The sequence below is a fragment of the Lepisosteus oculatus genome, chromosome 24 (genome assembly GCF_040954835.1).
Source record: "Lepisosteus oculatus isolate fLepOcu1 chromosome 24, fLepOcu1.hap2, whole genome shotgun sequence".
NCBI classification, from domain to species: domain Eukaryota; kingdom Metazoa; phylum Chordata; class Actinopteri; order Semionotiformes; family Lepisosteidae; genus Lepisosteus; species Lepisosteus oculatus.
The window spans coordinates 6,575,344-6,602,908 of record NC_090719.1 but is presented as its reverse complement, the minus strand read 5'-3'; the positions used below and the strand labels follow the sequence as shown (position 1 = coordinate 6,602,908).

Here is a 27,565-nt window from a genome sequence, read left to right as displayed (position 1 = left end):
AATAAAGCATATATAAAATGTCAGGTTTTTGGTAAATGAATAGAGGTCATGCACAAAGAAATCCAAACATCTTTATCAGAATGTACACTATTTCCAGCTTAGGACCCAGACATAGCTCAAACATCCCCTTGCATAGGGGTACAAGGTATGGATCACACCCCGAAGGGGCTGACAGTCCATCACAGGCCACCGATGCATACAGTACAGGGGCAATTTGGAGCCACTTACCCTAAGCTGCAAATCTTTGGAAGATGACAGGAAACTCACAAGACCACAAGAAGAACATGCTAACATAGAAGTGATGCTGATAATAATATTGTATTAATGCCAGATAAGGTAACTGAGAACAATCAATAAAAGCTAAGTACCATAACAGGATATTTCGGTGGTTAGCAAGTTTCAATGTCAAGCAGAAATTATATCAATTAAGCCCAATATTAATATCATACAACTTTCACCACCCTCAGATACTAAAGACATTTTCCTAGGGCTGTTTAAGAGAAAACAGCATTATCACAGTACAGATGGGGATCATGACATTTGACCTACCATTTACCTAGAGGAAAAAATAAATAAATTATTGAAGCAGTGGAAACAAAGTCTCCTTAACATAAGCTTGTAATTTCATATGAAATGGCATTACAGTCTGTCCTCAACAGCCCATGGTAATTGTTTCAAAATATTTATGCATAGCAAACAAACATTTAGAATGAATATTGCTTGCACTTAATTACAGAAGGAAACATATAAATTCTGTTTTTTTGTTTTGTATTAACATCTCTCATCCCTTAGTAAGGCCTGCTCTACCTAAAAGATTCTTCAATCTAAAATGAATTGTAGTTCTCGGAAACCATTTGTTGGTGTCGTTTGCATCAGACTGTACTGAGTTGAAGGAGAACAAAATTGGTTTTGCTCTATCATATTATTAGGGAAGGCAAATCAATTCATGTTGATTTATCTCACACCACCACAAAAACCATAGCTAACCAACTACACAATGAGGCAAATCAAGGGTAAATTAGCTAGAACTACAACTTCAATTCCCTAGCAGCTTGCAAGCACCAGGAATAGTCTATCAATAACATATAAATATCCTGGGGAAACACATATGTTGGAAGATGTTCATAAGAGTAATGATCTCCTTGCTGATATACAGGGTTGCAAGTGGTAAGAAACATCTGTAATGGACATTCCAAGAGGGTAGGGCAAATGTGATGAGTGAATATAACCAAAAACATTATATTTAGACATGAAAAATTTAGATTTGAAACCAATCTCCAATTTTGTCAATGTGAAAGATATCTAGTGACCTCAGATCCTGTGCGAAATGGGAGAAAGAGAATAAATATACAATACCAGCACCAGTGTTCTAGAGGATGTGGGAGGTAAAGGTTAAGCTCAGTTTTGGTTCAAGCTTTGGAAAGAGTGAGGATTGACGTTTTCTACTTTCACCCTAGACACTGATGTAATGCTTGGAAGCCTGGCCTAGACTGATGATGTTATCCAAAGGTTTACAGAGGTCTCTTGGTAAGAGATCCCAGCCTGGTGGGGTGTGCACGTGGCATGGCTGCTGGAAACATACAGTATTCTGGGGACAAAAGTGAATTTGCACACTATAAAACACATTTGGATGTTTTACTTTAAAAACCCCCCAATATGATAAAAATATCAAATTATACTGTAGCTCTATTGTCTAAGATCAATTCATTATTGATTTATGATTCTTATGAGCCAAATGATTTAATTATCATTTAAGTTTGTCTTTATGTTCAACTGAAACAGTGATCCCCATCACTCTTTATAAAATATATAGACAGGTGGTTTGAAATGTCACTGGAATGAAAAATAATTTTACTTTTCATTGGCTAGAGTCCATATATTTATATTACATATGGTTCCTATTGTCAAACTGAGTGCAGAATAAGCTTGCACTCTTCTTTTTTCAACGTTCAAAGCTGGGCTTGTTTAGAAAGCAAGAAGGAGAAAGAGAGAAGCTGACAGAACACATATCAGCGTGTACATTCAGATTGCCAGCTGTCTGGGCCGGCTGCCAACTTGCTGAAGGGAAAATCTTTGAATGAGCCAAACTCACCTTTTACTCCCACCCCACTCTTTTAATCCCAGCACACTGCTCAGTCTTTTATTCAGCAAACTATCCTGCAGGTGTACCTTCCATTATTGTAGGAATTCTGCTGTAGTCTTTATTCAAAGTGAATTTGACAACTTCATGCCCAGGCAAGAACAGATCTAATGAGCTGTGCAGAGAAGAGACTAGAGTGTGAAAGATTTACTGCCTCCGAGCAGTATTCCTCTTTTTATTATATTATCTGGTATTGTCATCTTAAACCTCACTGATCGGTGGTTTAATTCATTTGATTAAAAATGTTTTCAATATTAGACATTACGTTCTCTTCCTGAATTTGAAAATATTCATACTGTAACCATTTTTTGGTACTACTGTGTATAAACTTATTTGGTCTTTTACGCAAAATAAAGGTCATGTTAAAGATTTTATATAGCACATGACATTTTGTTACTTGAAAAGAAATTGGACAACTGGTCTAAGATAGTAAAGCCAGAACCCTTTAGCTTGAATGTCCCAAAGACAGAGGTGTGTAAACCGACAGATTCGGACTAAAAACAATTAAGGATTTATATTTGTGCATTGGACTGTGAAATGTCTCCTTTTCTAAACTTTTCCCCACTCTATGGCTTCATCTTTCCAAACAATGGTTCCAACTGTGATGTAATATAGGTTAGTTTGTGCCGTTTTGGGTGTTTGTCAAACAAGTGTTCTGGATATTCATGAATTTAAACAGAATTATACTGTATATTTTTTGTTTTATATGCACACCAATTTAAATATTAATTCTGCAATTTCCCCTTGTTTATCTTACTTTATCTAAAATTCCCTGTTCAATCAAAATATTTTTTAATGGGTGGGTAGCTTAATACTTCCACAACATTTGGGTAAAGAAATGCCTTTTGTTTGGATAAGCACTACACACACACAAAACAGGATTGTTTTTATAAATTTAGGCAGAGACGTTTAGAAGGATTTGTCTGTATATTCTTTCAGTTGGAGCTAAGAGCAAATATACTGTACAGTAAGAATACATGTTTATGTGGAAGAGATTTGTTGGCACAGGAATGTCAATGTCAAGAGTTTTGGCAAGCATGCTGGATTAGCTCTTTAAAATTCTAGGGTTAATATCATGGCTGTCAGAATAATTTGTGAGAGGTTTTAAATTACTGAGGTAAAATTGCAATTTCTTTAATAGAGAATGAAGGCTTGCTTCTGGAATGGACGGTTCTTAATTATCACAGCAGACACAGATGTACATCCTAAGTAGTATTCTGGGTGTTTAAGAAAGAAGTCAAATACAATATTCACATTCAAAAAGCAAAGCCCATGGTATGAAACTGGACAATGCAGGAAGAGTAAAAAAATGTAAAAACAAAGCTGATTTGGTACTTCCACGGTTAATCTTGGCAGTGGAATTAATTAAGCAAAAACATTTGAACCTGCAGAATATTGATTTAAGGTCACTGTTGAAACATTGAACAGTGAAACAGTCACCTTTGAAATACATTATTTGGTTATGTGGTATGATTTAAAAAATGCCCACTTTCAATTTCTCTGTTGGTTTAGAATGGGCTGTGGCTGTTTAGAATGGGCTGTGGAAGTAATAAAAAATAAACATTTCAGCAGGCTTCACGCTTTCCCCAAAGTGAAAGTAATACATATTACTGTTAAATATTTGTATTTGTTAGTATATTTTTATATCAATATTTAAAAATATTTATGATATCAATATAATAAAACAATAGTTTATATTGTTGCCAATAATTGCAAAGCCAATAAAACAGTTTTATGTATCTTGCCTCTCCTATTGGACCCTGAACCTCTGTGTAATTTAAACCTTGAAAACTTTTTGGCAGTTGAGAAATGTGATGGCTTTACTTTGACTTTTGAGTTTCTAAACTTTAACTGTCCTCTCAAGATGGTAAGAAGTTAAAAAATGAAGGAAGTTAAGAGTTCACAATACTGCCCTCACAACTGATTCACTTCTATTTCTCATTGTGTTGCCTAGATAAGAATCTCTTTTGGTTGTCTGCAATAAAGCATTATTAAATCCATAATCATGCAACTTCTGTTTAGTTAACAAAGCACACTAGAGTGTCTAGAGCAAATCTGCTGGCTGCTTTGGAATCGGAATGATCCCACATGTTTCCAATTGGAAACTCGACAAGGTCCAAAAGTCTGTAAACGTTTTAGCTACAGGTGTTTTGTCTTCTGGGGCCAGACAATACATCTGGAATTTGAAACGTTTTCCTGAAGAGAAAAAAAAAACTTTGACTAAGGGATTGTTGTAAGAGGAAGAGAAACTATCCACTGTATGTTTATCTCAGTCTATCAACTTGACTGTGGATGTTTTGGGATGGTTTTTGCTTTATGGCAAAATTTAGTTTTAAAAAATCAGATTGAACTGTGTTCTTCTCAACTGTTTTTTAAGCAATTAATACTGCTCATTCATTTTAATACTGTACACTGCCAAATGTTCATTTTCCACAGATCTCTACATGGCGCAATATTCTATAAATTATCAAACTGACGCCTGCTGGGACTGTGCTGAAAGGCAGCCCTTAGTATTGTGGATGCAATTATGGATCCAAGTACCACGAGCATTCATATGTATTTTTATATACAATGTATCACATTTAGCCCTTCATTGCTCAAAAAAGGTTGATAGGTGGGATTTGTGTTGCATTAGGTGTTAATGAAACAGTAGCTTAATGTATCTGTTTTTTCTTAGTCTACTAATTTTATTTATTGAACATATAACATTTGTTACATTCGCATATAAAATACAAAGCTACCATTTTAAAATGTAATGCGGCTGTACAATTTGTTTCACATGCCCTGAATGGAGCCTGGATCGGATCTTGGTTTTTTAATGTTCCAGGTTTCATGGAAATATTTAGAAAATGATTAATTTTCATGGAGTGACTATAAACTAATTAAAACAACTGAAGTTGTTAACTCTGCAATTCACTGTGCAGTTAATCTTTAATGTACCTCATTTGGTAATTTTATTTTATATTTTAATGATAAAAAATAAATCAACTGTATAAACAAGAAGTTATTTTTTTCCACAGACAGTATTCCACGTTAAATGCATATAACTACCTTAAAGGTTCTGTTTATAATACTTCTTTTTTTTAACACTTCAGAGTTAACTCAGAGCTCCATTGGATACTGTGTTACTAGACAGCTGAGGTTTTTTTTGCAAATTGATTAGTACTTGTTATACCTTTTTTATCAGCACTGTTGGACTCTATGAATTAATGTGTCTGCATTTCAATGAAGCAATATATGAGACACATTAAAACTCACAAAAATTAAAAATTGCTTTTTGTAAAAAAAAGTTAATGCTGGAGTGCTTCAAATGGAAAAAAGTGTACCATTTTCATTTAGATGTCTTTAAATTACTGTAGTATTTTAAGGCTTTTTGTGTTACATGTAGTTACTGTACATATCTTTCTGGTAGAAATGTCTTTCTAATTAATTATCCATCTAGTCAGTTATGAATCATAACCACTGATATCACTTCTTTGTCTGAGTCATCACTGGAGTGATCCCAATGATTTGTAGATGTGAGACAAGCTGTCTTTGTAGACTCTGGAATCTGTCCCTGAAGGAAGAAGTAAACATTTTTGCCCAGTAAACATTAGTTTTATTAAAAACACATTACATTATAACCCATTTAAAAGAAGTGGTTTATTAATCTCATTTTAGGAGTTGCTTTCCTTTCGCAGAACAAGGACAAAATACTGATAGCTAGACAGATCTGTGACACTTTTTGTGAGTTAAAGTATACATTAGGGCTAGTGATAACATTCTCAGACTAGTTTCACAGGAGCAGGTATCAATTAGGCCTTGTTGTTTCAATCCTGCTGAAGCATGACACTGTTCAAATCTATTTAGGGTGAATGAAACCTTTGGGATCTATTGTAAAAGTCTGGTATACCTATTTATCTCTGGTATTTTGTGTTTCTTTTGCTCTTTAGAGCAAATATAACAAGATATCTTGTTATAACAAGATTAATAGATGTCTAAAATTAATTAAAATGTTTATCATTTTTGTGAAATCGATTGGATTTCAAATCCAGTTGCCACCAGTCATGAAAGTGATAATGTGCTGTTCACTACTTTGTAGTCTTACCTAGTAAAAGGATAATACCTACAGTAGTCAAAGTCATGCACAGATAGTTCTTTTACTTTTCATCCTGAACTATGACATGGACAAATTTCTGAATTGAGAGTAAAAATGAATGCAAGTAATTAAAAAGACCTGTATACATATTATGTTAATTGTTCAAGACAGATCATTGGAACATTGAGACTCTGAGATCTTTAATATTTTGCGCTGTTTGAAAAAGTAAACAATAAGGAATTGTTGTAGACATACTCTTTAACCTCACATTACATGTTACTCAATGTTATTTCAACAAGACAAAAAAATTTGACTGTTCTCACAGACAGATACAGTACATATGGGCATTTATCTCACTTATATCACTTTGAACTGAGCTGCTATGCTCTCAAGACATGACAAAAACCAATGGGAAGACAATAGGCCTTTTCATTCTCAGCTGCACTTTCTCAAAGGCCTCCTGTTTCCATTACACAGATGAAACAGTAAAAGGTCAGAAAGAGAATGTAATGTTTTTATGGAGACATCAGCTATGAACGTGCAAACTGTCATTACAGTTTTCACTTGCTTAAATGGACATCTTGTCAGAACACCATTCCAAAGTATCATTATTGTGAAAGCACATAGAATGGCCTTATTACTAAAGCAGCTTTTTCTATCCTCTTTAAATTCAGGGAGCCAGTAGCTATACTGGCAAGCAACAAGGGCAAGGTAGGGTACACTCTGAATGGGACACCAGACACACAAACACATACATGCACACACTCACACCTAGGAAAAATTTTTCCAGAGGCCAATTAACCTGAAAGTATGTCTTTGGACTGTGGAAGGAAACCAGAGCATTCGGAGGAAACTCGCGCAAACCTGGGGAGAACATGCAAACTCCACACAGAGTGCACCCCAGATCCAGGATTGAAGACAGGGCCCCAGCACTGCAAGCCAAAAATGCTACCTACTGCTCAACCCTGCTGCTCTACAGAAGAATTAGATACCTTAAAGATTTTTAACCTTAAATACTGCAACAGAAAATTTGCTTTATTAACTTATTTTGTCTGTACTCAGTCAAGAGCCATTAAGAGTTAGTGAAAAACACAAGTGATCACATTTTAGATGATAAAAAAATGTTCTCTCATCTGAAAATCATGGTTATGATGAGGAGAAAACAAACACAATGTGACATTTATTAATAGATTATTTAATTTGGAAGAAAGCTTATGTTTCATTATACTGTAAGCAACATTTTATGCATGTACAGTTGCCAAAATCGAATGGGATAGTTATATATCTTCACTTTATTTTTAGTTTCATATTTTCTTTTTTTTCTTTCAGTTTTTTTAAGTTCAAAGTTTGAATTTAATAAATACTTTTGGAAGGGCATTTTAAACTCACCTTTAGAAGACATAATAACAAAATGTAAGTTCTGTTGTTTTTTTTTTGCAGGAACATTGTTTTTCAGAACTAAACTTTCATGGTTGAATGCACTACTACAAAAAAGCAGAGATGCCTTCTCTATCTGAAATAAAAAACCATAAGCAAAAATGAAAAATGAGAGGAGGCAATTCAGCCCATCTAATCCATCTGGCTGTTAGTACCTAATTAATCCAGCCATTTCTTGAAAGACGCCAAGATGTTTTCTTCAAACAGCATGGCTGTTTACTTTATTCAATACTCCCACAATGCTTTGGGTAAAGAATTGCAGAACATTGGCAAAAATTGTCAGCACTATATGTTATGATGCTTGACAAAAGGCATGCCTGCATTGACAGGTGTTAGGCACAAGAGGGATATTAGACACTGATATAAAATGTGAGCACCAGGAGTGGCTCAACCCGTAAAGATGCACATTTGTTGGAGGAGACAGCTTTTTGAATACTGGCAGTGTCATTAGAACACTGTAACTGGAATTGTACAGATAAAAAACCTTCTATTAACTTGGTTAATATAGTTTAACATAGGCCTTCAATCTGTAAGACATATATTTTTCAAATATATAATTGTTGTTTTGAAATATGTAAAAAGTGTAATAACGTTTGTGTTGCATTTTGTGCTTGGTGTCAACAGATTATGGACCCATCTTTTTCTGTTTCATAGTTTAATAGCTAAGTAAATCTTAAACCTCATCTCCTTCTTGAAGCAGTCTACAGGTGGGGTATCTAACATGACTGGCAAGCTGAGCTCTGGAAAGTCTACTCCAGACATGCAAAATTCTTCATATAAAGAAATGCTATGTTGTTTCATTTTAAATTAATTCCCTTTTGGTTTTCAATAGTGACCTTTGTTCTTGTTTCACTAGTGAGTCTGAAGTGATCTCCTGAGTTGACACTTTTATTTAAACTTGTATATATCAGCATAACACCTCACCTCCAACTCCTTTGTTCTAAACTGAAAGTGTTTATTTCTTTTAATCCATCTGCATAATGGCACAAATTTTTCTTTGTAAGAGTATAATGTCCTTTTTATGATATATTAACTAAAAATTATGCATTACTCTAAATGAGGTGTTGTAATTACATTATAAAACTCAGTTTGTTGCATTCTGTTATGTGTAAGTACAGAGAAGAAGCATAGTGAAGTATTTGTAACACCGGATTTAATACCTTATTATAGCTTTTCCATACATGGAACATGGAACATACATAGAAAATGGACTCAGAAGTAACATTTATTAGGCCTTATTTGCTTGAATACAATTATATTTGTGTATCGAATGACAATGGTGGAATCTAGGCCATATAATAATCATGTCTCGGTTTTGGGATTTGATGCATTTCCTACTGTAATAGTGTGGGTTTACTTGGACTGCCAGAGCTATTATTTTCTTTAGCCAGGGAGCGAATGGTGTGTCAGTGTCGCTATATACAAAGAAGAGTCTTTCCACTGAAGGGAAAATAATAATTTAGTAGCCGTTTCATTAGAATGCTAGTTCAGCTCTTGAACCACGTTCACAATCTCGTGGGGATCTTAAATAGCAAACCTGATGAGCCTCAGGTGCTGTAGCTGCACATTCTCACGTGCCGCGGAATAGGGAGTGCAGTGGGAGATGTGCTCCACTGTCACATACCCACCCCTTCAGCTTAGAGGGGATCCCCTAAGTGTCCAATTAGTGTTGTTTGGAGAGAGGGCATCTGTGTTTCTGTGGGCAGTCCCAGCCCATTGCAGTTCCACGAAACGATAAGGAAGGGCAAGGAACCACCTGGTCACCTGGGGAGCATTTTTCTCCTTATTAGACTTTATCCAGGTGAGTAGTGCATGATCCATAATGAGGGGGAATTCCCTGCCCAACAGGTAATACCTTAAGGTTTCGATTGCTCACTTGACTGTGAGACACTTCTTCTCCACGACAGCATATCTTTGCTCCCGGGGCAGTAGAGTTCTGCTGAGCTATATGATAGGGTGTTTTTTGCCATCAAACTTCTGAGACAGGACTGCCTCAATGCCCTTTTTGGAGGTGTCCGTTTGTAAGATGAATCTTTGTTGGAAGTTCGGGATCCTTAGGACTCTATCCTGTCATAAAGCGACCTTGAGGTCAGTAAAGGTTTTAGCGGCCTCCTGGGTCCAGCGCACGGTATGGGGAGCTGTGGCGTGCATCAAATCTGTCAGGGAAGCAGCTTCTTTGCAAGGTGAGGAATGAATCGTCTGTAATAATTTAACAATCCCAAGAAGGATTTATTTGGGATAAGTAATAGGTTTATTCCATGCTGAAAAGAGAAGAGTCAAAAAAGCGGTCATACTCTTTGTCGGGTTCAAAAGGGGGATTTGCCAATATCCCTTCGTAAGGTCCAAGGTGGTAATAAACTTGGCTTTTCCCAGCTTCTCCAGGAGCTCATCTATCTGGGGCATCGGGTAGGCATCGAAACGGGAGACTTGATGGAGTTTCCTGAAGTCATTGCAGAAGTGCCAGGAGTTGTCAGGTTTCGGGATGAGCACAATGGGGCTGGACCAGGGGTTGTGGCTTTCCTCGATTACGTCCAGCTCCAACATCCTCTGAATTTCGCTTTGGGTACCTGGTAAGGGGGCTTCCGTACAACAACTCTAGGGGCGGTCTCCACGTGATGCTATATCAACCTTGTCCACCCCGGCAGATATGCAAAGAGATGTCAGTTCCGGTGCAGGAGTGTCCAGGCTTCCTCAACCTGTTGGGGGGGAGAGGTTTGGAGAGAGAGTGATTAGGTCCATAGTGGAAGAGGGAACATCGCTGGACAGCAATGCGGGGAAGGCCTCTTCCGAAGGGGGATCTCTCCAAGGTTCAGGGCATTCACGTGATATATTTTTTCCTTTTTTCGGTGGTCCGGATGGTATACCCTGTAAGTGACTAGTCCAGTCCATTCGTGGATTTCGTAAGGTCCCTGCCATCTAGCGTAAAAGTTTGTGCTCTGGTGAGGGCAGTAGCCGCATTACGCGATCCCCAGGGCAGAAGATCCTTTTCTGTGCTATACAGTCATAATATCTGTTCTGCCTGCCTTGCGCTTGCTGTAAGTGTTCCTCCACTAAGAGTTTCAGCTGTGCAAGCCTGTCTTGAAAGGAATGGACATAGTCGAGTAAATTGTGGGTGGACAAGCGCTGAGACTCCCAAGCCTCCCGGGCGAGGTCTAGGATTCCCTCTCGGATGGCAAACATCAGGAGAGGGAGGATAAAGTCCCAATCCCTTCTGACGGTTTGTGAAAGCTTTTTTAGCATGCGCTTTAGGGACTTGTTAAACATTTCCACCAGTCCGTCTATCTGTGGATGCTGCGCTGAAGTTCTCAGGAATTTTATGTTCAGGAGTTTAGCTATCTCCTGCTATATCAGTTAATATTTCCTTAGGTAACCCAAATCTGGTGAAAAGGTTTATTATTTCCTTAGCAATGCTGGTGCTGACGGCCTTACATAGTGGTATCACCTCAGGATACCTGGAGGCATTATCCACAAGGATATATTTGTGTCCCAGAGCGGATTTAGGTAGGGGACCTACTATATCCATGGTGAAGCGAACACAAGGCTTGTCAATGACAGGCAGGGGCTGTAGTGGTGCTGAGAACTGCGGCTTTGGGGCGCTTTAGCTCACAGCCAGAGCAGAATGTACAAAAGCACCTGACGTCAGTGTATACGCTGGGCCAGAAGAATCTCTTCAGGAGACCCCATCTCCCCCGAGATGCCCTCCCAGCAGATGTGTGTGTGTGCCAGGCAGAGAACAAGCTGGTAATGTTTTGAGGGCACCAGAAGGCAATCCTGACCGGGACCATTCCATTGGTATAAGAGGTCATTCTTTATAATAAAAGAGTTCGGGATGTCTCTGGCGGCCTTTGACCAGTTGCCCTTTCAATTCCACTGCCTGGGCTCAGGCATGGGCCAGGGTAGGATTTTCTGCTTGGTCTCATGGAGTCTGTTGTGAGTATGCCCTTCTCCCAGTTGTCAAGGGGATCTCTTTGGGCTGTAGACGGCTCTGTTTTTTAGATCCAGGCGGAGAAGATGGAGAAGTAGAAACATTAGGATTAGTTTGGGTAGTGACCCCTTTTCCTTTGAACTTTCCCAGCGCGAAAAACCCTACCTCTGGCCCTGAGTTTTTTGTTTCTTGTTTTGGTTTCTTTACCGAGTCGTAGCCTCTTTTAGAGCAGGTCGTGGAGTACAGTTCCCTGAACAGGGGAAAATTTCTTCCCAGAATAAGGGGATGTGATAGCCCTTGTACTACAGCAGCTGTAATAACTACAACCTGCCCTCTGAAACAGAACCTTAGGTGGGCTACCTAGTGTTTTCGCTGTTCCTTATGAAATTAGCCTACGGTAATTTCATGGTGTTTTTTTCGACCTGGTGTGGTCGGATTACATCAGGGGCCACCAAACAGAGAGTGCTCAACAAGGGCTAATAGCAGCTTTCCATTTAACAGAATGGGTTCCACCACAGGGCTCGTATGTCCTGTATGGTTCCCCCATGTGAGCTACGGGGGGCATGGACAATATTGCAGACCATTTTTACATCTTCAGTGAAACACTGATCGGACACATGTCCCTCTGAGGCACATTGGGTACGGTTATCCCCTTAATTCCCCTTGTAGCCTGGTTTGCGAGAGTTGTGTTCACCTTGATTTTAGGGCGGACCCTTTGGTTTCCTGTTGCACCATTATAGAGGCAGTGAGGGCTTGGATTTCCTCTTCTATCAGGGTTAGGCGATCGGCCATGGCGACTACAAAACCAGGCAGCCCCACGTTGGGCGTCAAATGTAATAGTGTGTGTTTGTGTGGAATGTATGAGCACTGGCAGAGCACTTCTTTTCCTTAGCCAGGGAGCAATTGTATCGTAAGACAAGACTTCTTCACTTCCCCCTTGAGTGGGGGAACCATACATACAAAGAAGAGCCCTTGCACTAAAGGGAAAATAATAATTTCATAGCCGTTTCATTAGAACACTAGTTCAGAGCTTGAACCACATCCTCGATCTTGTCGGGATCTTAAATAGCAAACCTGATGGGCCTCAGGTCCAGTAGCTGCGCATTCCCACCAGCCGCGGAGTAGAGAGTGCAGTGGGAGGTGTGCTCCACTGTCACACTACTTAAGTATAAATGAAACAGCAAGCTGTTGATAACCCCTGGAAAGAGAGGGAGGCTGATTTCCAACATTTTAACTGGTTCTGTTAAAATTTGAAATGCTTTTTATCAAATGCCAATCCATTGGCTATGAATTGGCTACATTACTCTGCTCTCCTCCCCACTGATAGCTGATGTGTGGTGAGCGTTCTGGCGCACTATGGCTGCCGTCGCATCATCCAGGTGGATGCTGCACATTGGTGGTGGTGGAGGGGAGTCCCCATTACCCGTAAAGCGCTTTGAGTGGAGTGTCCAGAAAAAGCGCTATATAAGTGTAAGCAATTATTATTATTATTAATTATTAATTATTATAATTTACCTTAGCATTGTGTTGCACAGCCCTGAGGGATGTGGCATCGAAGAAGGTCCTGTGGTTGGCATTAAAATAGCTTGCTATGCAGATAATGTTTTTAACAATAGCTGTGTCTGTCAGCTTTAGTTTTTCATTGCAGACATTTGGCAAGCTTTCAATATCATTTTCTCAATTAATTTAACTTGCTTTTGCCATATCATGCCAGTTGGTTTGCTATATGGTGGTGCAGTTTGAAATGTAGGGTAGAATTTGCTAGCAAAGGCAAATGATAAGCCAAAAGCATTCGTTTCCTTTCTGAAGTGTATACTCCCACATGACAGATGAACTGTGAAGTGAAATAAACAAAATCTATGCATTGGTTATGTCATTTCTCAGATTGTAGTCTGAGTAGATGCATAGAAAAAGTTCAATTTTCATCTTTATATAATTTTCACAGTGGTACCTAGTAGAAAAACTGATAGCTAGCCTAGTAGAAAAACTGAAAAGCTGATATCATCAGATAAAATTTAGCATAATGTGTTCAGATAAGATGCCTCCACACTGAACATTTTGAAGTTAAGTAGGACCATGACCTTGTTCATTGGCTTATGTTTCGCCATCTCTCCTGAGAGCATAATAAGGGAATTGTGAATGAAACATAAATGAGACTAAAATGAACATGGGTGGTAAAAAGTGTTTGAGGCTGATTTACCCCCTGGACTAACGAAGTGGAGGTGGAGGCACAAACTAAGAAACACAATTAGACAGAGAATTAGCAGATTAAACTTGTACATTGGTTATTGCTCTTCTCACAGTTTTACAAATAACAGATTGCAATGTGTTCCTAATTTAGCAGCTAGAATTATGACTTTGTCACATTCAAATGGAGTTTCAGAACCCTTGCTCTGGCTTCCTGTCAGTTGATTTACTCTTACTCTTGTTTACCTTTAATGCTGTCCATGGCATGGTTCCACACCTGACCCTTTATTTTTTTACAGCACTTGATGCAACCTCTGTAGCTGAAAGGGCTCATTGTTGCCATACCCCAAAGCTCCAGAACACCAGATCAAACACCATGCCAAAAGAAATCAAGCCAATCAAACTATTTTTATTTTTTCAATATAGATTATAGTGAACATTCTCTTCTGTTTTTATATGTAGTTTTATAACCTCAGTTCTTATTTGTTGTGATACATATTTTTAATACAGTATGTTGTAAAGACTTTGAGATGACAGCTATGAAAGGCAGGGTGTGAAGTAACATTTTTTTAGATCTATACTTTATTTAAGTATTTTATTTTTGGAATACTTACTTTTACTCTGTTACATTGTTTTAGAACAAAAAATATAGTTTACTCCCATTACATTTCCCAGAAGCATCTTAGTTTCTCGTTCCCTCTGTGATACTGACGTTAACATGGACAAGGATTCTGACTGGCTAATGCAGAGGTGCGTGCGTGAAGTGTCTGTATGCTGCCGTGAGGTACTATTCAATTCATTTTATTTTTATGTAGCGCGTTTCACAACAAGGTTGCCCCAAGGCACTTAACAAAGCTGTGTGACAGTACAGTACATGACATTACAATTCAGAACGAAAAAAAGCCAGAAGACAACAAGGAGAGGAACTGAAAACTAGGGTTGACTGCCCATCCCATCATTATACAATTACTATTACTATTCTGAAGCCCAACCACAGACAGCAGTGTTTTCTAACAGAACCATTCAGCAAACACACCAAAACACACCAGCAAACAGGGAGTGCGCTTGTTACATCCTTACTGTGTACCATAAAACATGGATTTGAAGGGGGGAATTATTTCCTAGACGAAGTAATTGAAATGGGATTAATGGGGACACGGAGGAAGGAAATATTCTCATGTACGATTTCTTCATAAGAATCAAAAGTATTTCAATAAAAGTATGGACCAGAACATGACAATTTTACAAAAATGTACATTTACATTTTCAAATATAAACAGAACGCTCCAATAGCCAGTTAAATTGAGCACTTAAATGTAATTTAGCCTTGCTTGAAACATTTTAGAAACACTCAAAATTTGAAAATTGATAATTGTTTGTGTTTTGAGCAATGAACAACATTTTTTAAACATTACATACATTTAAACATTAAATTGTAAAACTTAATGATTGTATCATGTACGTATAGTGCACACGAAGGTGAAAGCAACACTATAAAGTACTTTTAAATTGAACTTTTCTGTACATTATAAAGTATTTTATTATTCTGCTGTAGTACTACAGTACATTGTATTAAATACTAGACAGTATATATGATTTAGAGTGAATATTATACTGTATGGTGTAAAAGTGGTTAATTGTAGTTATTTGTAACTTATCTACCAAAGCAGTCTTTGCTTCTTGGCATTTCTGTGGGCTTTATTAGGGCATTTTGTATTTAGAGGACAAATTCAGAGCACAGAAAAATGCAAAAATTACATATACATCTATACATCTATATTTCAAACAATACAGTAATAATATATAACTTTAGATAATACAACCATCATCTCACAGAAACTCTCAATTTATAACTTATAACTTGATAAAGTGGGTCCTAGAGTTCTTAATTTATACAGTAGGTCTCAACAGGTGTGACATTCACTTCCCTTCCCCTGCATCACCACAGAGCTGTGTCTTGTATCCCTTACTATACATTTTGCACACTTACGACTGTTATCTTAATAAGACACAGACATCTCAATCAGTCTGTTGATGACACAGCCCTGGTCAGCTTATTACAATATCCAAAAAATCAGCATGGGTTCATTCTAAATGATTTGACTAAATGATGTGTTGAGTTCTCTTTGAATTTGAAGTCTCTGGAAATTAAAGGAACATTTTAGGAAAAATGCAACACTCCCCCAACCTACTGTAATTAACAGTCAGATTATAGAAATTGTCAACAACTTGGACTGTACTCATTGACCCAAACATAAGATGTGACAAATGTTGTGGGACTGTTTGTAAAAAAGGCCAACAGAGACTCTTTTTTTCTTAGGAAACTCAGCTATTATAAGATCATTTTATTAGCCATATACAATTTCTAGCATTAGGAATTTGTCTTTTCACATACTCCAGCTTGCTCTCCATGAAACACACAGACACAAAGACAGGGAGAGAGAAGCTTGGGGTCAGAGTGCAGGGTCAACCATTTATACGGTGCCTCTGAAGCAGTTGGGGTTAAGGGCCTAGCTCAGGGGCCCAACAGAGTAGGATTCCTGTGCCAGCTACAGGATTTGAACCAGCAACCTTCCAGCCTAAGGCGGAGATCCTTAGCCACCGTGCCCCTGCTACTCCTAAAATTCAGGTTAGAACTATTTTCTTATTTTTCTATAAGTTATTTATTGAACGTGACTTAATATACTATCTCGCTTGTTGGCTTGGCAACATCCGTATTGTTAATTTTAATAGGCTGGAAAAATTAGTGAAACTAAGTAGGTAAATACTGAAGCCATGGTAACAGCAGAAAGTATGGTTACTTTTTACTTTCTGGTACGTGACTACTGATACAGTAGATATGATACTTTTGTACTTTGACTTTAGTAGTTTTCTTGAATATGGAAACTTTTTACTTTTACTGCATTCGTTTTGGAAGCAACAGTACTTTTACTCAGGTAACATATTTCAGTACTTTATTGGAGAGAATCCTCAAATGTAGAATTGATCTACTGGTACCATGAATAGCTAGTATTATTATGGGTTTTGCTTCAAGGGTATTGGGTGGAGCCAAGTATAGAAAATGTCTATTGGCAAAGATGCAGCAAATAATATTCTTAATATAATTTTTTCATGACCTTTTCCTGTCCAATTAAACTCATAAACCAAATAAAACCTTATACAGTACATATTCCGCATTGCTCCTTTTTTCTTTTTTTTTAACAAAGCTCTGTAATTGTTATGTCTGTCTTAGATTTTTCAATTGTGTTTTAATAGTCAAACACTGTTCTCTCAGCTTACTGTACTGTATATAGCAAACTGCTGGTGGTTCTTACTGACTGATTAAAGGTATGTTTGTGGCTTTAAAGTTTCATTTACTATTGAAAATTACAGTATATAAATTTAAATATAATTGTAAAGTCTTAATGAGCTGGAGTGCTCTTCATTTATAGTATTACTAATAATGGAAAATGTTTTCATAGCAAAGGGTGTATATGTCAGATTTATATAAAACTAGTCTTAGTTGAAGATATTTCATACTTATTTTAACAAATAATACTGTACTTCTGGCACTTTAATGTAATTAAAGCACAATCAGAATGGCAGAAATGGCATCTTCAGATGAGTCATTTTGTTTTTAATTGGAAGAAAACAAACTTTTGACACTGTTTATTTTTTCTGCCAGTTTGTGTGTGTAGAAAGAAGAGTTTGCCTAAAACAAGGTTCTTTAACCCTATCATCAGTGTTTAAATTAGACATCAGGTGAATTAATGTTGAGTATTTTGTACAGATATTGTTTTAATATCAGTGGTATCAGACAGGTGATAAAATAATGAGAAAATACTTACATTACTAAAGTTTTAATGTTCAATGTAAGAATATTTCTGGGAAATGTACAAAATGAGAGCAAAATTATTTTGTTAGTGTTTTAAAATGACCACATATTTTCAGGCGCCAAGACAGGAAACAATTCTAGTAAACTATTGAACAATTACACTTCAGTAGCTCAGACAAGCCCAGTGTCTGATAACTGTACATTGTGTTTGATTTTAACCTTACTGCATTGGTAGTGGAATGGAGATGACTGATTATCGCAGAGGAGGAAAGCTGATATTAGCTGAATAGAACTAACATTATTTTCTATTCTGTGTTTTTCTACCATTTTATGTTTAATTTGTCACATCAGTATTGAATTTGTAGTATCTGCAGACAGCTGGTCAAGTGACTAATAATTATTACTAAAACATTAGCTTGAAGCGAAGTCGTAGCCTTACTGGAAAAAACAGTAGTGAACATTGTATTCTAAATTACTTATTTATATCCTTCTGAAAGCTGAGTGAAATACACACAATAATTATTTAACTCTCTATCCAAAGGTTTAGCCTTGCAAACCAAAGTGTGTTACTTCTCAGAATGTAGCAATTACTGACTTTTCCTGGATTTATTTGAGGTTTGTTGGATCACAAACAATCTTAACAATACTGAATCATTCAGTTAAACTCATTGCCATTTTTCTTTGCTTATTTTGTCATATGACGTTTGCTTAAGTATCGGGTGTGAAGCACTTATAAATTTATTGGAAACTAACATTTGTAACTGGAATTTGGTGTTCTGAATATTTGAATTTATAAGGAATTAAACTGTTGTTTATAAAAGTTTGGGAGATAAAGCGTTACTGGAATTGTTTGTATGAAGGGGGTTTGCAGCGTTAAATACTAGCCCCAAGGGTGGTTGTGTTTATTCTCAGTATTATGGAATGTATGCCTGCAATATGGAATTGCTTTTGCATGTGGGCTCCATTACTATAACAGAGCTTTTATAATCTACTCCCTGTTTAACCTATCGGGCCTTCTATACAGCAGCTACAGTAGAACTGTTTTGCAGGTAAGCTAGTGTAACTCATTTCTTTAAGATTTAAAAGACTTTTACTGGAGGAATCAGTGTTTTTTTATTCCAGGCTGGAGTTACTGTACACTGCCAAAAACATTTTGAAGTGAATAAATTAGGAACAGAATTTTAAAGCTTTTATGCATTTTTTATACTTTTTATCACTAATATCAAAATACAGGAGATTAGTGTATGTGACTCTGTTTGAAGTGTTTTGTCCTGTTTTCTGCATGGATTCTAAATAGCACAGAAGAGATCTCGTAAGATGTGAAGTAGAATGAGCACAATATTATTTATGGCTCATTAATATCCAGCCACATCTGGTGTGAATTTGCCCTCCTAGCATTTAAGATGTTTTTGTGTGATTTTGATTTTTTTTAAATTTGAGTCTGAGTTCTTGGATTAAGGCACTATTCTCTGTAGTTTAATCACAGTTTGCTGTGGCTTTTACTTTTTTGCATTTGCTATCTGTGATATAGTTCTAAATCTTCAAAAATCATAATAATCTACTTGGTATGTACTGTAGTTTTACATTTGTATTATTTATTTTGTGATATTCTGACACTACTTCAAAAAGCAATTACCATCCCCAAATTATATTGAAGATTTTTTTGTTGTCTAAAGTCTTAGAGGATAAAATGTGTTTAAGATAATTGAAAAAAAGAAAGTTAATTTTTAATGTACTTTTTAAATTTAATTTAAGTTTTAGGTTTCTAATGAACTTCTAATGAAAACAACTTGTAAATCTTTTCTGGTTTGACTTACTTTATTGCTTAAGTTTCCTATAATCTTGTGATGTGTGATTTTTTTCAGGGAGATATCCAACAGTTATTGATAGTACCAGACCACCGGGCAGCATATGACTACTGTGAGCACTACAGCCCGGACTGTGAAGTACCTGTTCCAGAATCCCCACAGTCTCAGGACCCCAACCCAGATGAATATGTAAGTAGAGAAAAAAAGGAAAAGAAAATGTCATTATACTGTATATACAGTATATATGTAGTGTCATGCAATTGTGAATTCAAAAGGTTAAATTCATGAAGGATGGCCATTTTCAAAAGTGGTAAAATTCACTGTGCCATTTCACAACCTACCACTGCATCCATTTTCTAACTTCTTCATCCAATTTAGCATCACGGAGGAGCTGGAGCCTATCCCGGCAAGCATTAGGTTCAAGGCAAGAAGCACCCTGGACACACATTCACATCAGGGGCAGTTTTTCCAGAAGCCAATTATCCTACCAGCATGTCCTTTAACTGTGAGAGAAAACCAAAGTACCCCACGAAAACCCACACAAACACACGGAGGCTGTACAGACTCCACTCTCACAGCACCCCAGGTCCAGAATTGAAGCCAGGGCCCCAACGCTGACAGGCATCAATGCTAACTACTGTGCCACTCTGTATGGTCTACCATGTTTTACATATCATTACACAATGGACATTTGCAGCTATTAAATATTATTTAGTTAGGTTTTATCTGTTCATAACTGAAAAACACCATATGCATGTACACTTGGCCTTTTTAAATGTTATTTCTACTCGAGTCATTGTACTGGTAAGTTACCTCTGGACTGATAGCCTGAAACAGTTTCTCATACATCCATTGTTTCATGTCAAATGAGTAGTTCTGAAGTATTTTTCAGGTGGTTTAAAAAAACTTACTGAAGGGAGAAGAAATACGTACAAAATTCTATGTAAAGAATTAAAATGCTGACTCTTCTATATGTTTTTAAATAAAAAAGAAATATGCAGACATTATGATAAAACCTGCTTATGCTTGCAATTTGTGGCTCCACGCCAGAAGAAGCTTCTTAGAAGCATGATTGTTTATGATATTAAAACCAAAATAAATCATGCTGCCTGTACAGGTACCATAGCTTGACATGTACAGTATATAATCCTCAGAAGTGCTGATGAACTGTGGATGCCTCTTTCCATTCTTCTGTAGTTTTGAGGATTATCATGGTTCAGTTTGTTTTAAGTTTTGTTTTAAGTCTTTTTCCTGATAGGTCTATGCAAAAAACAAGTGCTTGGACAAGCAAAAGCTGTATTTTAAGTCTATAAAAATATATAGAGATTTACTTTACCATGCACCCACTGTATGACTACTGTTATACTGTAAACATTTCTGATTTTAAGGTTCACATGAATTTTTAATTGTGGGCCCAGAAAGAACTAAATAACCCATTTACAATAGCAATACACTGTGTACACTGTGTTTTGGGAAAAAAAAAACTTTTATTCTTTATACTTTAGGCAGCATTGGGCTACTGTATATCTACTGTAAATACAGCCAACTCTGTGGTCAGTTCAATCCTGCACTAGTTCAATCCTGCACTTTATCATTACCTGGCTGTGACAGGGATTCCCTAAATATTGGAACCCAGTTTTATGTGTCACCAGGCCTGAATGGGCTACATTTTGCATTAAGACTTCCTATATACGGTGGATATAAAAAGTCTTCACACCCTTATTGAAATTGCAGGATTTTGTGATTTAAAGCCAGAAGTCAAGATAAATCATATCAGACATTTTTCCATCTTTAATCTGACCTTGCAAGAGAAAATTCAAGAGAAAAACAACTAGATAATTATTAGGAAAAATATTTTAAATTAAAAACCCACAACAAGGGTGTGTAGACTGTACATGTTATCCTATAGTGGGAGATGCACTACTCCTTACATTGTGTAAAATCCTAAGACAGTGGGTGTGTTGGAGGAGGAAATGCATGAGTCCATGTTATGTCTGTGAACTTTCAGGAGTGGCAGCAGTGAAGCAAGTAGATTTACAATTCAGAATTTGAAACTGACAGGGTTTAAAATGCACACATCTTGCCGATTAATATGTATCCTATGTATGGGGTTTTCAGAATTAGTAATTGCAACAATTTTATTTGTTGTAAAACTTAATGTAACTCTTGTTCTATTAGGCCATACATAGCATGCTTGCTTTTGTCTTTCCTTTAGAACGTTGATGAAGAAAGCTATTATTATGAATACCCCTATTATGAAGACATGGATATTGATGGAAAGCCTACAGAACCATCCCCATCACCAGCTGCAGAAGAGGTATGGAAGATCTGAGGAGGGGCTAAATGTAATGATTAAGAGAAAATAACAAAAGTATAAAGGTGATAGGATTGGGGTTAAAATATGCACCAAAAACTGCAAAGACATAAAATGGTATGATTTCGTATTGTATAATATGTATATTATTACTGAAAAGCAACTTAATATATGATATAGGTCAAATATATGCCTCACAAAAATTGCATATATAATATTATATATAATATTTTACTAAGTATAATGCACAATATAATATATTATAATATAAATTATTGACAAAAATAATCCTTATATTTTTGCTAACCATGATATATTTTAGTATGTCAGTGATAAAAATGTTTTTAATGTAATGCTTTACCAGTTTTCCCCCTAGAAAAGACTTTTGGAGTTTATTATAAATGTAACAAAAAACACAAAGTTCTTACATTACTACAACAAGAATATTGCTTGTGACAATCTTTCTTTGCTATTTCTTTGATATATAGTGAGACTATTTTGCAACCTGCTCAAATTATTTATTTTTTTCTGTTGTCTGTTTTGCTGTCAGGAAACATCTTATGTCAATCAAGGAGAAGGAAAAATAGAAACAAAAGTTATTGAAGGTTCAGAAGTAGAGAGTCCAACAGAAGCACCTTACAAGGAATCAGAATATCGAGAGTATGATGAAACATATGAGACATATTACGATGAAGCAACTACAACTCCAGTTATTGTAGATGCCAGCGTGGATCAAGGCTCCAGAGTTACAGTTGGTTCAAATGTGGATCTGGGATCAAGGATAATTGTGGGATCAAGTGATCTCGGTACTGGAGTGGACCTTGAGAAAAAGATTGAAAGTGGTGACACTAGTACTTCTGTCACTGTTATACAGAATGGCACCCGAGTGAGTACATTTGATTTTGCTGCATCTGAACATGCTCTTATCAGACTTTCAAATAGTTAAAAATGCAATTAAAAAGGTTTCCAAAGTCCCTGAATGTTTCATATTCCAGTGTCTGGTGTAGCATTCTTCTTAGCATGATTTTCTACTGTTTTATCTTTCATTTTTAAACATCTCCACAGAGAAATGATCTCATCTGTAATAAATGGACAACTGGAAATAACATCTAAAGCACATTGAATATTGCAATGAAGCTTGACTAGGCTTTTAGTAACCCTGCTATGTTTTGTTTTCCTGTACAGACGGGGAGTAGGATCACCATTGGATCATTTGGCCAAGGAGGAAACTATGGTGAAGGCTATGGTGAAAGCTATGGGGAAGGCTATGGTGAAAGCTATGGGGAAGGGGAGTATGGTGAGGGGGGTTATGGAGAAGGGGAAAGATCTGGTCAAGGAGGTGAGCTCAGTCCGGGTGGAGGTGAAGGCTCTCAAGAAGGCTATGGCCAAGGTGGTGGAATTACTCAAGGAGGAGGTACCTCACACAGTTCTGGAACAGGTCAAGGAGGAGGGAGCTCACATGGTTCTGGTCAAGGAGGAGGGAGCTCACATGGTTCTGGTCAAGGAGGAGGGAGCTCACATGGTACTGGTCAAGGAGGAGGGAGCTCACATGGTACTGGTCAAGGAGGAGGGAGTTCACAGGGAGCAGGGGGCAGTCAAGGAGGCACAAGGACAGGAGTGACTGACGAAGAAGAATATACTGACCAGGAATTTACTGCAGAAATCATAAAAGAACTTGATAAGGAATATACAGACCTTTATGACTATGGTGATGCTAGTGAATTTGAAGATGTTCATAAAGGTTCAGCATTGCCTGCAGAAACTGATGATTTTTATGGACAGGTATGTGTTTTGTCTTGTTCTATAACAAGTTGGTTCTGTAAAACATGTCTCATTCTTGGCACAGTCAAAATATTTCTGGCTGATGGAAGACAACATGGACTGTTAAGGCATTGATAAAGGCACTGTGGTTAACATCTCTCAATCTTTTCTGTACTTAAATGTTTGAGAAATAAGAAAGTAAACAAGATTGTTTAAAATGGTTAGCTTCAAGTAGTGTTTCTAGCCAGATCAATGATATACTACTAAGGGATCACAAGATCCTTGTAATGCATATGCTTTCTGCACTTCAGAATTCCATAATTTCTAATTTCATTTTCATTTTATTCTTTAAAAAGTTTTCTTGCATTTAGATGATATTATAAATATTATTCAAAGGGGAATACAGTATGTATTAATTTCATGGTTTTACACATACTGGAACACATAAAGAAATGCTTGTCTTATGTCCAACAATATGTTAATTAAGCTGTATACTTGTCAGGAACCCAGAAGGTGATGTCATGCATGATGTCAAGATCAGTTGTAGAAAATTAAAAACAATAACAGATGTATAGCACCTATAAAAAAGAAGAATGAAGCAGTTATACTGAATAAAACTTTACAAAAAGCTGAAGTTAGAAATATTGATCACGTGTTGATCTGTTACAGGTTGATGGAGCAAGGGGGGAGAAAGGACAGAAAGGAGAACCTGCAATCATTGAACCTGTAAGTATCACCGCTCATTTATTTTGGGTCTGAAATCCTATATTTTGTGTGATATGTGAGATTAAATATATTTGAAGTTAGATAATACCATTATACAGTATTTACGGATAAACTTCTGTTTAAAGTTAGTTTAATGAGATTTTTATTGGGTTAAAGAACAAGCTGTGTTTAAACACACCATAACAAACTCTAAGATACTGAAACTGCCTTTTTATCATCCAAATTCAGCCTGACCAATCAAGTGAATAAAGACTCTAGCTGTGATTGTTTTATATGTACTGTGCATTGCACTGCACTAAGCCTTGAGAATACAAAATACACAGACTCTTTTCTTGTGTATCTACTAACCTGAAGGTTGTATATTCTTGGCACAGAAACATAAACATTTGTACACAGATTTTCAGAGTTTACCCTGACTACTTCTTTTAAGGTTTTTGAGTTATCTCTCATTTATAAACAGAGCTAATAAGCCAGTAGGGATGAGTAATAAACTGTGAGAAAGCATGGAAGAATAATATCCCAGGCTGTATTTAATACCATGTACTGCTACTATACTGCTAAAAGAAGGGCATTCTATCACAGCATAAACATAATCAAATATTTTATCTTGTTTTATATTATATGGAATTAGATACATGGGCCAGGTGTTATTGTTTGAATGTATTCCCAAGAATTCTCATTAAACATGCTGAACAGGCACATTACATTAGATGTAAACCTGTCCTATGCATAACTGTTTGAACACCATCCCCTCCTTTCCGAGGCACTTCATTTCCTTTGCAGTTCCATGAGTGAAACAGATAAAACTGAGCAAGTCAAGAAAAGGCTAGCAAATAAGCCCTCTTCTAAGCCCTATTTCACTTAAGGTGCAAAATACAGTTTTTAACAGTATTTAAAATATTAAATAGTAAAAAGGGAATGTTATCAGTGCAGTTAATCCTTAGGTTATATTTGAAAGGTTGATGTTAGTGAAATACAGTAAATGGAGATGCAGACCTTTATACCTTTGTGGGCATGGAAGGAAGATGCATGAGCCTTGCATACAGGTGCTGTCACAATAAATGTTTGTCTTGATAAAAAATATGCAATAAATCTTTTTGTCGATTAAAAATAATTTACAATGCACAAATTGAAAACAAAAATAGCTGTTCTGCTTTATTGAACCCTTAAACACATTATATTAAGTGTTGGAGGCTGGAAGAGGGAGAGAGACATTTATCATTTTAAACATCTTTGAAAATATCCAGCTGCTATTACGTATTTAACAAACTCTGGAATTTAACAAACATGGACTGGGGATCAAGTTACAGATGTAACGTCACCCCCCTTTGAAATTTAGGCAGTGTGAAACTCTGCTGCCTCCCAGGATTATATTCTCTGTCTATGGAATGGGGATCAGTGTCAAATCCCAGCAGGAGCTGGGAGAGCTGCACTTGTCACATAGATTCTTTGTACCCTTAACCATGCCATGTAGATTCACCACTGTCTCAATACTTAACAATATATTTAGTTTATACCCATAATTGCCATAGCTATATGGACTGAAATAATATATTATTTTATTTTCTAAACTCCGCAATAAATAGCGTCCACTCTTTAAATTTTTAGAACTAATTAAAATAACATAATACTGACAACACACACACAACTAGCCTGTCTATTGACTCTACAGTATACTGTAGCCAACTTTATGTTCAGAGGCTTTCATAACCTTCTCACATACTCTCTAGGAATGCTTTTGATTAATTGTTCTTAGGTTTTGTTGAGGAATTCCAAACAATATGGTGCCAACAAACAAAATTTTTCCTGTTTTTAGTTACAGTATTAAGTAAAGCTAGGATTACTTAATAAGCTTATCTGAGAGATTTTTAATAAAAACCTTTGACAGGGTCTTGATCGAAACTGTGTACAATCAGACACAGCAATTAAGTGTCACCGTGAATTCTAAATTCTATAATAAAGATATTATTAAGACATGCTCAGTAATGTCTCCATAATGCTGAGCACTAAACTGTTTGTTATTTGGTACGACCATAGGATTGCATCTAAGCAACAAATTGTCATTTGTATTCATTTTTGGTATATTTTTTCTTTATATTGTTTATTGATTCTTGAAATGAAATGAAACGTCTCCAATTACAAATTGTGAAATACAGCAGTTGTATTTGGAAATTGTAACCTGTCCCTAAAAATTTGGTGTCACCAACCCCCCACATTTGTGAAGGATGAGCCAAAGTGCTGCTGCAAGGACAAAATGGGGTGGACGGATGCATATGAAATTAAATGTACAAGCGGATAAGATAGAAACATACTATTTAAACATAGGTAAGTGGAAGTCGGTGAGATTAGGGTTTTTCCAGACCCTCATTTAAAACTTTATTCCAAAAGAAAATGGCTTTCTATAGTACATTCATTTTTTGATTTATGTATTTTTGTGTTTTATATTCCATCCATCAATTATCTAACCACTTCATCCAATTCAGGGTCACAGGTGAGCCAGAGGATATATCAGCCAATAACAGGTGCCAAAATAGGGTATATGCTGGTTGCCACACTGGTCCAGTGCAAGGAAGACACAGACATAGACACACACTCACACCAGGACCAGCTTTTTTCAGAAACCAATAAACATTCCAGTATGTCTTTGGTCTGTGTGAGAATACCAGAAGACCTGGAAGAGACCCAAATGAACATGGGGAGAACACAGAAACTAAACATTTGTAGCACAACAGGTCAGAATTGAACCCAGGGACCCAGTACTGCAAGCAAGGCAGCAAAAGCTAAGCACTATGCCGCTGTGCTGCCTGAGGTATATTTCCTCTAAATTACTAATACTTAAATACTGCTTGTCATGGTTGCTTCCATCTTACTGATTTTACAGGGATCGACATGACAATGAACAATCATATGAAACCTTTTCAAGATAGGATTGCAATGGGATTTTTTTAAATGTGAGTTGATGTACTCCTAAATATATTTTTTTAAATGGGAATTATGTGTCGAACACAGTACCTGTATACTGTACTTGCATAGAGCAGCTGAGACACTTGGTGTAACAAAAGGCGTATACTGTATGAACATTCACAAGCCTCATTTTCATACAACTTTATCTGTTTGCATTTTAAAATCTCGATAACAAAATCAAATCATTGATGGTATGGCAAAATTAGACAAATATTAAATTAAGCACAAATTGATGAGCTTTGTGAAAATACCGTAACGCTGCCATGTTTTGGCAAAATGCACAAATGAGAGCAAGAGTTCCCATAATTGTTCTGTTTGGTACCATAATTGGTCTTCTGTTCTGTATTGACAAAATGTATTGTCAATTGTATTGTTAAGCGCCTTGGGACAACCTTGTTGTGAAAGGCGCTA

At 36.6% G+C, this 27,565-nt stretch overlaps 1 protein-coding gene across 3 annotated transcripts in view; it reads left to right on the top strand.

Annotated features, from left to right (window-relative positions):
• col5a1 (procollagen, type V, alpha 1) overlaps positions 1-27,565 on the top strand; it is a 165,567-nt gene that overhangs the window by 62,249 nt on the left and 75,753 nt on the right. For all 3 annotated transcript variants that reach the window (XM_015366905.2, XM_015366903.2, XM_015366902.2), the window contains exons 5-9: positions 19,447-19,578; positions 21,605-21,706; positions 22,254-22,589; positions 22,889-23,485; positions 24,134-24,190. In XM_015366905.2, coding sequence (XP_015222391.1) covers positions 19,447-19,578; positions 21,605-21,706; positions 22,254-22,589; positions 22,889-23,485; positions 24,134-24,190 — 1,224 coding nt within the window. The remainder of the gene's footprint in view (positions 1-19,446; positions 19,579-21,604; positions 21,707-22,253; positions 22,590-22,888; positions 23,486-24,133; positions 24,191-27,565) is intronic.